Source organism: Zalophus californianus, chromosome X (assembly GCF_009762305.2).
Source record: "Zalophus californianus isolate mZalCal1 chromosome X, mZalCal1.pri.v2, whole genome shotgun sequence".
NCBI lineage: Eukaryota > Metazoa > Chordata > Mammalia > Carnivora > Otariidae > Zalophus > Zalophus californianus.
The window spans coordinates 102,664,495-102,678,967 of NC_045612.1; the positions used below are offsets into that span (position 1 = coordinate 102,664,495).

Below are 14,473 nucleotides of genomic sequence, written 5' to 3' on the forward strand. Positions count from 1 at the left end.
CTCGCCTTCGTGCCTCCGCCAGAATATCCAGCTACGCTTGCTGAAGATTAAGAAGCTGCTTTTGATTTTGGTGGATATTCATCTCAAAGGGAGGGGAAAAAAAAAAAACCCTGGTGCCTTCATTCGGTAGCATTTGAATATTAAATTTTCCTTACCTGTTTCAACTTAGGATGACTTCTTTGTTCGCTTAATTGACTGGTAATTCCTTTGTTTACTTTTTTTCCCAATCTTAAGAACCAAGTCATAAGTATAAAAAATGGTTACATTAGCATTTAACATTTTTTTTTTTATGAAATTCGAGTGTTTCAGAACGGGTAATTTAGGCAGGCATGTATGTAGAATTTTGCATTTTAATTAAAAACCTCAAAATGAAATGAACCTCTGACAGTAACAAATGACTATTTCTAAAAGCTGCGTTGCTATTTGATATATGTTTGGTGTTTTCTTGTGGATAATAAGTCCTACGACTTGTTTCAAGAAAAGTGACAGGACTAAAACAATTAAAAAAGACAAAGCTGCTCTTTTTTAATCATATGCTCATAAATAAAACTGGGTTGTGAATTATTTCCAGAGAAGCAATTGACAAAGTGTAAGTAAATCACTCTAAGAACTAAAGCTGTCTTGCTTCTTTTTTTGTGAATGTTCAAACCAAACCTGTATCCTTGTCCAATTATGAATTTCCTTTGACAAATAAATATTTACAAAGAATGAAATATAGACTTTGTGCACTTCCTAAGGCCAAAGCATACTGTGAAAACTAAAATTTAATATTTTCTCTCACCTCAAATACACCAAAATAAGAACATAACTTAAAAATCATTCTCTCTTGCAGCAGACTGTCCATTAATCATTCTTTAAATATTGGCTTTGTGAGTTTTCAGGTAGAAAGAAAAACTGTAATTTCTAGATCAGAAAATCTGAATATTCATGGATCTGAAGAAAACAGTAACATCTAGCAAAATAGAATTTTCTGTAAGCTCCATTATGAAGTCAAGAAGGGCAGATCTTTCAACATCCCCCCATTTTCCTGTGAAAATTCTTTATGTCTTCAAGGGCTTGATTAGGTAGATCCAAGAGTTAATCACATTACTTGTGATCTGGGAAAAGACTGAGACTTGCCTTATTATTTATTTTAAAAAAATTTTTTTGTGTTTTTTTTCCTGGTGTGTGGGAGGAAGGTAGAAAGAGGCCCCAGAATGCATTCACTAATTGGGGTTTTCACCTGCTGTGAGTCTAATCGAATACAAAGCCTTATTTGTAGCTGAAGAGGAAGGGAGATTATGCAGAGTGTCAGAATTTCTGCCTAGTTTTGAAATTCCTGTTATTTGGCACAATCGTTTGGGAAAGGCCGACAGATAGTTAGGGCTTTGAGCCGTTGTTAAGGTAGACCGGGAATGCTGTCGTCGGTCTGCTGGAACCACCTTAACCAGGTACCCATTTTTAGCAGGTGGCAGTCTGTTTGCTTTCCAGCGGGGCCGTGTTTTGGCTGGCAGGCGAATAGGTACCTGAATTCTTTCCTGGGAAGTAACTGCTGGCCCCTGAGGTTAATGAAGTGTGTCTTTATTTTAGTGAAGATGCTAAACTTCACATCTTTTCAGATGTTCACTGTGACATCGGTGGCTCTGGGAAGCTTTGAAAAATCTTATTAAAAGCAAACCACATGAGAAGGAAGCCTTGTTGGACTTGATCTGGAACCTATTTGGTGAAATCTCTGGTTTGGATGGCAGCTGGCTCAGAGAACTTTCCTCGGCCTGGCTTACTCTGTCTCCCTGCAGGGGAAGGGCCTGGAAAAATAGGCTTTTGTGTGGGTGTGAAGTACTCTGTGTCTGAATGTAGAGGCCTCTTCATTTACTAGTTAATGTGAACTGACTGGAGATTCTCATATCCAGAAGATGAGGGTTTCAGATGGATCTAAAGAGATTGTTACACATGTTTTAATTAGTACACCGTGGTATTTGCCCTAACTAGCAGTGACTCACCACCATTGTAAGCATTTATTGGACGTCTTATTTGGTGTTCACGGCTCATACTTGTACTTTGCACAGAGAAACATGGAATCCTTATGCGTTTGCTAAATACGCAAATGCTGAAATTTTACTGTAAAATTCCTATTATGCTTAATTGAAGTAGTACCTACCTTCCAAATGATTTTTATAAAACGATGCAGGTTATACTTAAGATGGGCTAGGGAGGGGCACCTGGGTGGCTCAGTCGTTAAGCGTCTGCCTTCCGCTCAGGTCATGATCCCAGGGTCCTGGGATCAAGCCCCGCATCGGGCTCCCCGCTCTGCGGGAAGCCTGCTTCTCCCTCTCCCACTTCCCCTGCTTGTGTTCCCTCTCTCGCTGTGTCTCTCTCTGTCAAATAAATAAAATCTTTAAAAAACAAAAAACAAAAACAAGGAAATCTTAAATTAAAAAAAAAAAAGATGGGCTAGGGAACACAAAGCAGTTCTGGTGGAGACTCTTGGAGCTAGAGGAAGCTGGACCCTCGGGGGTGGTGAAGTCCCTCAGGGCCACCCCCAGGCAAGTGCCCCGCGCAAACCATCCCATCTTTTTCCTTTTCCTTTCTGCTCCTCCTTTTGTAACGGTAAAATCTGGCTAACGCTGAACCTCAAGCAGCCTAAAAGGGAAAGGATGTGTTTGTGGAACATCAGAGCAGCTTGGCCCTCTGCCCTAGGCCTTTCACACCCTCCACGGAGTGGGCTTATCCACACCCGTGACCCTCCAGCACTGACATTTCAAATCAATAGCTCCAATCCAGACATCTTCCCTCTGAGCTCCGGACTCAGGTGTCCAACTGCCTTTTACATCACACTGCCGCCTCGAACTCATCATGCTTAAGACTGAATTGACCCTCTCTCCCTGACCTTCTTCTGCCCGGACCTGCCCCCTGCTCCTGACATTCCTGGCTTGGAGAATATTACTCGTCCAGGCTTGGGATTCACCCGAGAGCAGAGTGACTCAACCTTGGCTGCATAGGAGAATCCCCTTAAAAATCCCAGCGCCCAAGGCCAATTGGATCAGAACTGCAGGGTGGTGAGATGCAGTGGTGGCCAAGCTTGAGGCCCAGGCTCCTAGGTCTTCCCTTTCTTCCATCCGTGCATCTGATCAGTCATGACTCCTGTAGTGTTTAACCTTATTATTTCTTATTTCTCCACTCGGTGCCACTACCAGTGTTCAGATCCTCGTCATCCAGACTCTTCTGACCCAGCCCCCATTCCATGTCCCGAGTGCTTTTTCTAAAAGGCAAATATGACAGAACCACACTCGTGCTTACATTCTGACCTTTCAGGACACAGGTCAAACTCTGGATCATCACGCTAGGTCCTTCTCAATTTGCCCACCCACTGGATCTCTCTCTTGACATTCTCTCCCAAAGATCAAATAGACCACTGAAGTTCTTGAAAAGAAAAAGCTGTTTGTGGCCTCTTTACCTTCACACCTGCTGTTACCACCATTCATAATTGTTGATTTGCCTTTACCCCCAAAGGACCAGAGGCTCCTTTGGCACCTACAGAGGAGCCTTCTAGAAAGAGCCGTTCAATGACTGAACCCAGTTTTCTCTTCAGCTCCAACAGGTGGAGTTAACTTATTCCTCCATCCGGAGTCCCCCACTCAGCATCCAATTTAGTGACCCAGAGGGTGGCTCTGACTGGATGGGTCCCTGTTTGGTCAGGATCCTGGGAGAAATAGAGGGTACATTCAAAAGTGGTGCTTGAAAAGAATGTAAGAAAAAGGCTATCTACAAAACCTGAGCAGCGTTGGGGGGAAGAACAAGAGCAAAGTGAGAACCTGGAACATGCTGTTGCTGCAGAAATGACCGCCCAGCTTGTGGCCGTGGGTAAAGGAACGTAGCCGCTGCCAGGTCCAAGGCCAACAGGAGGGAGCTTGGGGAATAAGCACGCAAACGTCTCTCTCCTCCTGCCCTTTATGTCCCGCTGTAGGCTTTTCCTCATGGCCTTCCGTTGGCTGAAAGCAAAAGGAAGCCAAAGGGCGCCGGGAGACCCTGACTGATGACATCCCCAGAGGCCCAAACTCCTGGGGTACAGAGCAGAGTGGAGAAGGGCAGAGAACAGAGCTGGAGGGAAGACTGGGGGGGGGGGTATCCAGCACAGGCCCTTAAGTCAGAGAGGCCTGCATTTTTCTAAGTCCGTGCGACATTTAAAGTGGTTCAAAGACTGGCGTTTTGGGTATTGAAGGAAGAATTTACTGGGTCACCTTCCTAGCCTTTACCCCGTCGCATTCCTTCCTTAACCCTATTTGGAGCAAACCTACCCTAGTCTGCTGTCAGACAGCGGTGAGATTGCTTATGAGCACAAAAGAAAAAAAATACAGATCTTCCCCCACAAAAAAAGAGGCCACATCCCCCCCCCCCCGACCCCCAGCCATGGCAGCGTAGTAGAGTGGCCTAGGCCTTGGAGCAAAACTCCCTGGTCCAGTCCTTGCACTGTCACATTCTCACCACGGTGTCAGCCCGAGGTTAGCTCATGGTTAATTCTGGAGTCAGAATTGCAACTTGTCTTTTCTGGTGGCAGAGCCCCCATGTTCCTTTCATGTCTCTGATTCACGCCAAAACAGTAATGACAGATACTATAAACAATGTATTTTCATACATAGCATCATTATAGAATTTATATATGAAATGAAGATTTGTAAATTACCTTTTCTTAATCTCTTTTCCTAAGAAGCAAAATCCATCATCTAACTGAAACTGACAATAAAACAGTTACTGTGATGCCCATGTCATTTTTTAATAATACTGGGAGTATTTAATTTCTAAAATAACATCAAGAGTTGGGAACAAGTCTTCAAGTGCCTGTAACTCCAGTCTAAAAAAGAACTTAAAGATGTATTTTTGAGGATTGCCATCTGTCAGATTTAAGGAAAAAAAATCTGAATAGTGATTTCTTATTTTCCATTCTTTTTTGTTGTCCAACGAATTGTTCCTAGTGGTTTCCCCGGTGAACAGTGAGAAAAAAAGACTTGAGCGTTTATATTTTAGAGAAACGTATGAGCACGCCCGAATCTTCAGTGGGTAATTTCAAAGTGTAAAACAAACAAACAAATAACAAGAAAGGAGAAGCATGACAAAGCACAGGTGTTGCAAACCTTTAACTGATTGATTTCTGATGTGTACAAATGCCCATGCTGTGAGGTTTGTGTCTTTTCACTGAAATAAACATAAACAGTATTTAAGTGATTTGCCACATTGACACAGAGATTAGTCACTGATTAATAGCAAAGGCCACATGAGGAAGTCCTCATCACAGCATACGAATCCTTCTCCCCCCACCAAGATAAGGACAGACCTAGAATCCGCAGTTCGACCAAGGGACAGCCTCACCCAAAGGAAATCCTAGTGTGCCCCCCTCAGACCATAATAGAAGCTGCCTACACCACTCACTGGCTCAAAATTGCTAAAAGACAGCATTAATAAGTCTCCATTTGTGAGGCAAAATGCTAGCAGAAGTGCTATATTTGCTTTAAAATAGCATAAACCAATCCTACCTACGTGCCCAAGTCTCTAGTGATAACGTTTACATTTTTATTTGGTTTGTCAGGGGGAATGAAGAAACTTGGCACCCCCTTTCCCTTTTGTTCACTTCCTTTATTTTTTGCCTCTTTTGTCATGCTCTAGCAGACAGTAAAGGGAGATTGATGTCCACAGTCCTTTTAGCTCCAACGTTCTACGGGGGAAAAATGTTGAGCAAAAAAGAGGATAATTTAAAAAGAAAAAGGGGGACATGTTTTCAACTGTAAACTGAAATGGAAGAAATCGACCAGAAGAGAGAGTGAAAGGCAAGTAGTTGAAAGAAGATAAAAAGAAAAGCAGGCCAGCAAAATAAATGGACAAAGAGGGACAAAGAAACCATTAAGGGAGTTTAATCTTAAAAATACTCTGGGGACTCTAACTGAAGATACTTTGTGAAGGTTGCAAAAACTTACTGTGCTAATGAAGGCTTTCTTCTCTTCAGAATACTTCCCGGCTTGAAATAATTTTGCATAGTTAACCTGCATCGTCATATGGCAAACTCTAAGATTAGCAGTATTTGAACTGTCCAGGCCCTGCCACTTTTCCAATGAAATGTTCCATTGGGAATGGTTTCCTTTTAGATTTCTCGAAAATAATACCAAAAGCCCAAACCGTGCCGCACCATTCGTGGTGGTGTTTTCTTTAGAGCCTACACCAGTGGTTCTCAAACTTTAGTTTGCTGTTTCTGATTCAGTACATCTGGGCTGAGACCCCGGCATTCTTATTAATCAAAAGTTCTCCTCAGGCGATGCTGATACTGCCCTTCTCCACTTTGAGACCCCCAGCTGTTTGACAAATACAAACGCTTCCTAAGAAGCCCGTTTAGCCCAGGATGAGCATAACCTGAATTTCATGTCCTTACAGCCGTAGCACTTTAATCTTCGATTGAGGGAAAACGGTGGGGCTGGGGGTGGGGGGGGGGGGGTGGAGAACTCTGTGATTTTTCTCTCTCATTCTCTGAAAAAGAAAACTCTGAGCCCACACACTTAATTATCTGCAATGAGGTCATTTGCACGTAGGTCATTTATTTAGGCAACAAGTAGTCTTGCTGGAGGTTTGGAAGACGGTGCTAGCAGGGCGGTGTGGGGCTTTCAGGTCCCCGGGACTACCTTAAATCCCTTCCTCTGTCTGTCTTTTCTTTTTCCTTGCCGTTCTGAGAGGCTGAGTCCCCACTGCCGGTCTCTGGGAGCCCGGGTTCCCAGGTCGCTAGGTGGGGGCGGAGCCCGGCCCGGCCCCGCCCCGTCTGCCTGCAGCGCCCCCTCCCCGCCCGCCGGCCTGCCCGCGCCCGCTCCTCCGCAGTGCTTTCAGCTGCGAGCCTGGGCGGCGGCGGCGCTCCACTTTCGGGGAGCCCGGCGGCTTTGGGAAGCTCACTCCTCCGCTCGCGCCTTCCTTCGACCGCCGAGCCCTTGCAATCATGAGGGAGCAGCTCAAAGGGTAAGTGCATCACGGCCCCCTCGGATCGCCGCAGTCCGTGCACTTCTGGCACGAGCCGGGGGCAAACCCGGGCGGCCAAAACTTGGACAAGCGCAACGGCGGGACGCCGGGCGGCGGGTCGTCGGGGAACCTCCCCCGCGGGTCCTTGCGCCGCTGCAGGTGCGTCCCTGGGGCTTGCCCCTCGGCCGCCGCGCTTGCGGCGAGCCCCCTTCCTCTGGCTTTGGGATGGGCTCGGAGAGAAAGAGCTGATTTCTCGCCGTACGCAGAGGGGACAGCGCGTTCCCCACGCGGGGATTGGGGCCGCGGGAGCTTTTTGCTCCTTTCCGGGCTGTGTGGACGTGAGCCAGACAGGCTGTTCCTAAATCGTCGCCCGACCTCGCGGAGGGAAGGGGCGCGCGAGGCTTTACCTTGCATTGCACTGCAAGTGCCAAAAGGTCAACTTTCTGCCTGATTTCTTCCGAGGATTCCAACTGACATTCCCCTTGTTGGCTTTTCTACTGTGTTCGTTCCATGCCCCACGACTTGCAGAAACCAGGAAAGAGAGAAAAAGCCATTAAAGCCCAGAAGTCCAGGATTTGACATAGAGGGAGGATCAAGGGTTTTTGTTATGGTGGTTTTTTGTTTTGCCCTCTGGGGTTGAGTGTGCAGTCATTTCTGGGTGTCCTCTCGGGTTTCTCCAGGTGTCTGTGCTCTTCTTTAAGCGAAGTTTGTCATTCCAGATCTGATCTTGGCAACGAAAAGGGCAGGACAGTTTGTTTATCTCCGTTAAATTTGAAGTTAAGTTTGAAGCTGAAATTGAAAGGGCTCTGTTGCCTGGCGGAGGCATAATATTAATTATCAAATGCTTTAACATCATGGAAAAAAAAGTGCATCCGATTTAAGTGGCGAGCCAAAGTCTGTAAGTGAAATCTACGTTCTTCCTTGGCCAGAAAGCGCCTCTTGGTCTCCCTGCTTTGTTATCCCTGTCACCCCTCCTCGTGACCCCCCATCACCCTTTCTCTTTTTGCCTGGATTTTTTTATTTCCTTGTGTCACATCCCCTCTTTGCACGATACAGTTGCTCTTGGAGAAGCTAGAGGAGCAAATGAAACAACACGGTTATGTGAAAGGTCTCTGACCCTTGATCACCGTGGAATTGGTTTCAGTCGGTGTTGTTTGATCTTGGATTGGACACGACCCTGAAGTGAAATTGCTTTGGCCCAAGTTGAGGGTGGGTGGGATTTCAGCCCAAAAAGCAAATAGAGGGAGGACGAGTAACAGTAGGCACAATCACTGAGGCAGTCGTCTTTGGCCTGGCTTGAGCCAAACAGAATAAAATGTTAAATATCCCAGGGAACAAGAAGTGGGGACTAGAATAGGATTTCTGATGCTCAGATTGACACCCGCCCCTCCCCCGCCCCCTCCGCACGGTAGCAGAAACTTTTAACTATATTTTCCCATTCCCACCCTGCCAGTATTCCAGCAGTGCACGCCAAGTTCAACATTCAGCATGCAAATGCCAAGGTTCCTCTAGAAAAAGAGTCTGATCCCCAGATTAAAGGGAAATGATTTTGTGTGTGTGGATCATTGGGCTCCAGATTATATATGAAGCCAAACTCTAATCCTCTGCAAATCGCAAGAGAACGGTACCTTTTTATACCGCTGCATAGCGATTACTTTCCTCCCTGGGAAGTAGCGGAAAGATATTTTTTAAAAAGGCAACTCTCTGGAATATTTTCAGTACCCAATAACAGTGGTGGCAGAAGAAATCTTATTTTAATTAGGCAACTGCCATTTCCCCTGCGAGAGAAGTAGAAATTTGTTGCTTTTTATAAGTGTTTAATGTTTGTTTTTAAGAAACTAAAAAAGCAATTCCAATAAGTCTGATTATTCCAGCACTGACAGCAGGAACAGCTCTGAGGCAGTTATAATAACCTTGCACACTACTTGAAACTAAAGAAGGTGAGAGAAAATTTAAATTGTATGGTAGGAAATTAGGTCAGCCTTGTGCTCAGTAGAGTAATGCTTTAATTTCTTATTGACAAGTGGGTGTTGCCGGAGTCTTTTGTCACATCCAGTGATTTGGTATTTTAATTTGCATCAGGTTCCTCTCACGGCCCCAAATAAAAGGGAAAAGAGAGATTATTGTAGTTTGTACACATTTTAAAAGGAGGGAAGTCAGAATATGAAGGCTGTTCGGAGAGGCATATCTGATAGTAGGCTTTGGAACAGCAGGGCCCAAATCAATAACATGTTTGAAAGCTTTAAAGAGCGTCTTGAGGATTATTTATGAAGCTCTCTTCTCTGTGTTAATAGTCATGGAGAATTTTGATCTACGTCGAAACATCATTATTCTCAGGGGACTGACCAAAGATGTACCCACTGACTTGTGAACAGGTTTCAGAGTTTCCTTTTTGGTTGGGCACGGTATGTGGAGAGCACGTTTCCTATGTGCAAAGTGAAATACAAAAAAAGAGACACTTAGCAAGAACGGCGCCACCTGTGCTCCCACCATGGGTTCCCCGGCACAGCATCTCTTTCTGTGTTTTCTGTAGATTCCAGGTAGACCCGAGCTGCTTCTCCTGGAGTTACCGAGAATTCTCTACTGTTTTTGAAGCTAGACACAGAGTAATAAATACAGCTGTAAAATCTCTGTTGCTCACCAGCCAAAAATGGGCTTGTCCTGTAAGGCAGGATGTAGATAGGAGTCTCGCAGGTTTGTGCCTACTGTGGCTTTACTGTCCGTATTTCATCTTTTCTTTCTCTTCTGGGGGTTCAGTATGTCCCACGAGGGCTGCGAATTCACCACGCGCTGAAAACACCCACATCCAGTGAAGCGAACATTTGGTTCATCTTAGAGTTACCAAAGAATCGGAAGTCACTGGAGCCGGCTTGTCAATCGTTCTTAGCATTAAATGATGAGGAGATTATTTTTCTATTTGTGAGGATTAGTCACACCCTTTATTCTTTTCTTCTTTCCACTTGTGTTCACTTTTCTTGCTTGGCTCTGGATTGCAGCTGAAGTGAAACTAAGACTGTAAAGACGAAATGCAAATCTGTTTTCTAGTTACTTGGCATTGCTTGCAAAGAAAAGGCTTGCGTGTTGGAGGGCAAGAAGGTAAAAGACGATGGGCTTTTGGATTTGTTTGGGTTCCTTTATCTAGGTTATTCAAGTTGCCCCCCCCCCACCGACCCAGCATCACAGGTAAGTGGGAAAATGAGCACCTGGAAAGGCCTCTATCTAATGACCCGTGAAGTGGGTGAACACAGATTTTTGAAAATCCTTCTCACAGTTTTGACCCACTGGAATAAATTCCTTAGAAAGGTAGACATGTCTGTAGATCAGCAGTCACGAGGTTTGTTTTGGAGAGAGGCAGCTTACGTGAAGCTTGCATTCACCCCATGTGGGACTCTCCTGCGCCTCGTATGCGAGTGAGTGTCTCTTTTCTTTGGGAATTGCATTTGGTATGAGTCACCGTGTTCTCCCGTTTGAAGTCCATTACAGATGCTGCCTTTTCTTTTCGGAGCGCTTGTCTGTGCTTCTGTCGGGCCAGGTTGATCAGCGCAGACAGACATTTCTCTGCCCATCTATTGAGGATGCTACAGTCCTCCCACACTTCGTAGGGATGGGACTTTATTATCATGCATTGTGTGTATTAAGGGCCCACATGTGTGGACACTCGTGCTTTTCCCCTCTTCTCCCTTCCTCCCTCTCTCCCTGGCGTTCCCATACACGTGGCCTTGGGAAATGACAGAGACAGAAATGCAGGGTGGTCTTTCCTTGCTGGGCACTTTCCGAGCTAAAAAACACCCAAGAACAAGCAACACTTTTTCCGTGAAGCTGCAAGCTGCAGCCTCCTTGTGCTGTGCATATAAAGTACCAGTTCCGCCCACCTCTTCTCCAGATCAGAAACCAGCTTGGTTGTGGGGCTCCCTAAAACCCCCGAAAGCACGGACTGCATGTGTGCGTCTTCTGCTCTCCTTGCCCTTTAAGACTTGGACTTCACTCTGGTACATTCCCTCGGCTGAGAAGCCCTGTTGTGCTCCTCACATGTGAATTGTGTCTGTGGAAGAGTACACCAGAAGTGAACGTGTCCTGGAGAGACTGAAATGGCCCCTGGCAAGTGAACATTGTCTTGTAACTTTCTTACCGGAGTCTTCCCTGTTCCATCCCTTTTCCATCCCTGGATGGTAAATATCAGAGGGGATGATCTTGGAAGGGGTACAGTTTGGGGAATTTCCACATGCTTGGTGACATTTATTACCGTATTTCACAAACCACAATAAGTATTTCTCCTTTTAACTTCTTTTTTTTTTTTTTTTTTTAAACAGAGGTAATTCACATGGAGTGTTTTTTGTTCTCTACAAAGGGTCTTAGGCTTGGCCGGTTTACAGCAGGTGGATGGATCCTCATCTATAGTGTCAGCAACTAGTAAAAAGCTCACTTTTAGTGGGCGTTAATTTGGGGGGCCACATAATAACAAAAGCAGCCATGTATTGAGCACCAGAATGTGCTGGTCACCTAATCCCTTAACTGTCCCAAGTGCGCAGGCCTGCCCCCGATGGTGCAGTTAGTAGGGCACAGAGCAGTGTGGAGGCCTCAGGTTGAAAATCGGTGCCGAGGTCGCTTGACATTTGCCCTCCTCAAACTCCTCTTTCCATGCGAGCCCTCTGTACTTGGTGCTCGCCTTGAAGTGTCCACGTGTAAGCCGTTTCTCTTCTCTGCAGCCCCACCCTTCCCCTGAAGATCATGAACAGGCTGTGCGTATGACTCCTGAAATACCTATGTTCAGGGCTGCATTTTACCCTATCAAAGCCCGTCATGTAATCCCTGAAAACTGGAAATACGATGCTACGGGGATTTATGTAGATGGGCCAAAGTAAGGAAAAGTATATGTGGTTATCTCTCCCGGATTTATTCATGCAACTGAATTAGGAACAAAGGTGTTTTGTTCTTTTTGTAGCGGGAGCTGATAGCTGGCAACCACACTTAGCTGAACTTCAAGAAATGGGAGAGAACTGTGAATGCTTCATTCAGGCCCAAGTAAATATAGGAAAAGGTGGAGTGGTGTGTGGAGGACTGAGTCAAAAAAAAAAAAAAAAGGCACTTGAGAAGGAAGTCATGGGGAGAGGGAAGGTAGGCTACCTTGGTCGGGCACTGGCTAGACCTTAAGCCGAAGTGAAATGCAGTCATCGTGGGTATGAGACCTGGATATGGGGAAGACGGAGTAATGGGAAAATGTCAGGGGTTGTGAAAGCCACTGAGAAGTGAGGTGATTTGTCTTTTGAACCGATGTCCTGTGTCTCTTTGACAGGGTTGAGTGTAACTCTTGTCAGTGTCCTTTCTGAATGGTCCACATTGGACAGGTGAAGAAATCCTGGTTTTTGATTATTGATTACATAACCAAGTCATCTTATAACAACAGAAGGACAACCAACTTGTGGGGCACCAAAAAGGAATTCTGGTTCCCAAAGCATGTTCATGTTGCTTTTCCCTTTGAGGGCGAAGGTAGCAGCCTCTCTGCTTGTAAGGAACATTCTCGACTGTGTGACGAAGTCCTGTGAAGTAACGATGCTGAATGAAATAGAAGCAAACCATACTTTTCTTTCCTCCTTTTCTTTACTACCCATTATAAATTCTAAAGTCTCTCTTTGTATTTTCTCTTATAGCCATGAGACCCAAACAACTTGCTGGGATCATCCCAAAATGACAGAGCTCTACCAGTCTTTAGGTAAGGACATGGCCACCTTTGCTCCAGGTTAAATGACAGGTGACTCGCAGGATAAAGTAGTTTGTAGCGTGCACGTTGTTGGTTGTCTAAACCTGGTTATCACTAGATTGTTTAAAAGGTGAAAATGACACCTTTCAAAACCCAAAGTTGACAGCTTTCTTTTTCACAGAGGTTCTTTAAAAATAAGTTTTACAATGTCATGGATTCCTGAAAATTCAGTATATCTGAGAGGGCCAAAAGGTCTTTGTAGTTTGCTGCGTAAAAGGATGGAAAGAAAAAAATACTTGCAATTTATGGCAATTGTTTTTCCCACCAAGAAAGAAAACTGTTTTAAGTTGTTCTTATTGATTTCTTCCCTGTGAACTCAAGACAGCGCTTTTGCCAAACCACGAATATTGTGGTAGGAATTTTCTGCAGTCTTTCCAGTGCTTGTAATTCGCAAGCCTGTCAGGTCGTCAGCGTGAACATTTAAATGATTTCTCTACTATGTCTTGTTTTGTGTTTGTGTGAGAGCCTGATAGTTTTCTTCCCCCTCATAACTGGGAATTATTTGAACAGACACACAGCCTCCAAATAAGAAGAAAACATCAATCCTTCTAATGCTTCATGGAAGTCCACTCTGTACCGTTTTAGATCTTTGGAGAGTAATCTGAAATGAATTATCTTACATAGTAACTAGTTGTTGTTTTTTTAATTAAAAAATACATCTTCTCTACTAAAACAATTTTTTAAGTCTGCTTCTTTGTGAATGGACATATTTACAGACTAAAGTGCTTTGGGTTTAAAGCTACGTGATGGTGCCCATGGGAATCAGGGTGATCAGACGAGTTTTGTACATGTGTGAGTGCATGTGTGTGTGTGCATGCGTGTGTGTGTGTAGCTATTTAGCTGACTTGCTGTCATAGGTTCTCACTGGTTAATTGAAATTAGAGGGACATGGGATAGGAGACATTAGTCAAAAAATTGTTTTCCCAGACTTCTTCTAATATATGGGAAATTAGTTTCTCCTCGAAAATCCAAAAAATACAAATAAAAAGCATGAAAAACAAAAGACTTCACTTGCCATTCTACTGACCAGAGATATCCAGTACATTTCAATTAATACTATATCATTTTAGTCTAACAGCATGTATGTGTGTGTGTATGCATTGCACATAGGTACGCTTTTTAAAAAATTTCAAGAAAATTGGGATCAGCTCATCTTTAAGTGCTACATTTTCAGCCCTTACAAAATGTTTCTGGCATACAGTGCTGTACTGTTTAGACCACAGGTGGAAAACTTAAATGCTTATCTTTTGGCAAATGAGAGAAGGGAGGCCTCATCTGAAGTAGGCAGCGGCTTTGCTGGGCAAGCAGGCCATCTTAACCCTGTGCTCTCAGGACTTGTGATTTTCCAAGAGAAATGAGAAATCTGTCGATCAAGAGCTAATTTGAACTTGTCGGTGGACCTCCTGATGATAACCTCAGGTTTACACTGGTTCAGCCCACTTGTAATGTTTTACCTCTAATCAGAGTGACTTGTAGTTGTAATATTTGAACTTACTTTTACTTAAAAATCTTTATTATAGAATTAATCATTCAAATTTTTGGAAGTTTGAAAATATAGGCAAGCTAATGAACAAAAAAGAAGAAAAGACAAATCCTTTGTAACCCACCTCTTAGAGTTAACTAATAATAATCTCGTAGGTAGCTTCACAAAAATTTTTCTCTATATACATTTTTACAAAAGTTGGATGGTTCTGTTTTATAATCAGCTTTTTTTCACCTAAAGGTAATGTACCGTGGCCATATTTCCAT

At 44.3% G+C, this 14,473-nt stretch overlaps 1 protein-coding gene across 6 annotated transcripts in view; it reads left to right on the forward strand.

Moving 5' to 3' along the window:
• DMD (dystrophin) overlaps positions 1–14,473 on the forward strand; it is a 2,214,577-nt gene that overhangs the window by 2,064,870 nt on the left and 135,234 nt on the right. For 4 of the 6 annotated variants that reach the window (XM_027607981.2, XM_027607983.2, XM_027607984.2 and 1 more), the window contains exons 1-2: positions 6,845–6,966; positions 12,615–12,676. In XM_027607981.2, the coding sequence (XP_027463782.1) occupies positions 6,947–6,966; positions 12,615–12,676 (82 nt within the window). In that variant the 5' untranslated portion in view covers positions 6,845–6,946. Of the gene's footprint in view, positions 1–6,844; positions 6,967–12,614; positions 12,677–14,473 lie in introns of those variants that run through there. The other 2 variants (XM_027607979.2, XM_027607980.2) reach the window with 1 other exon arrangement.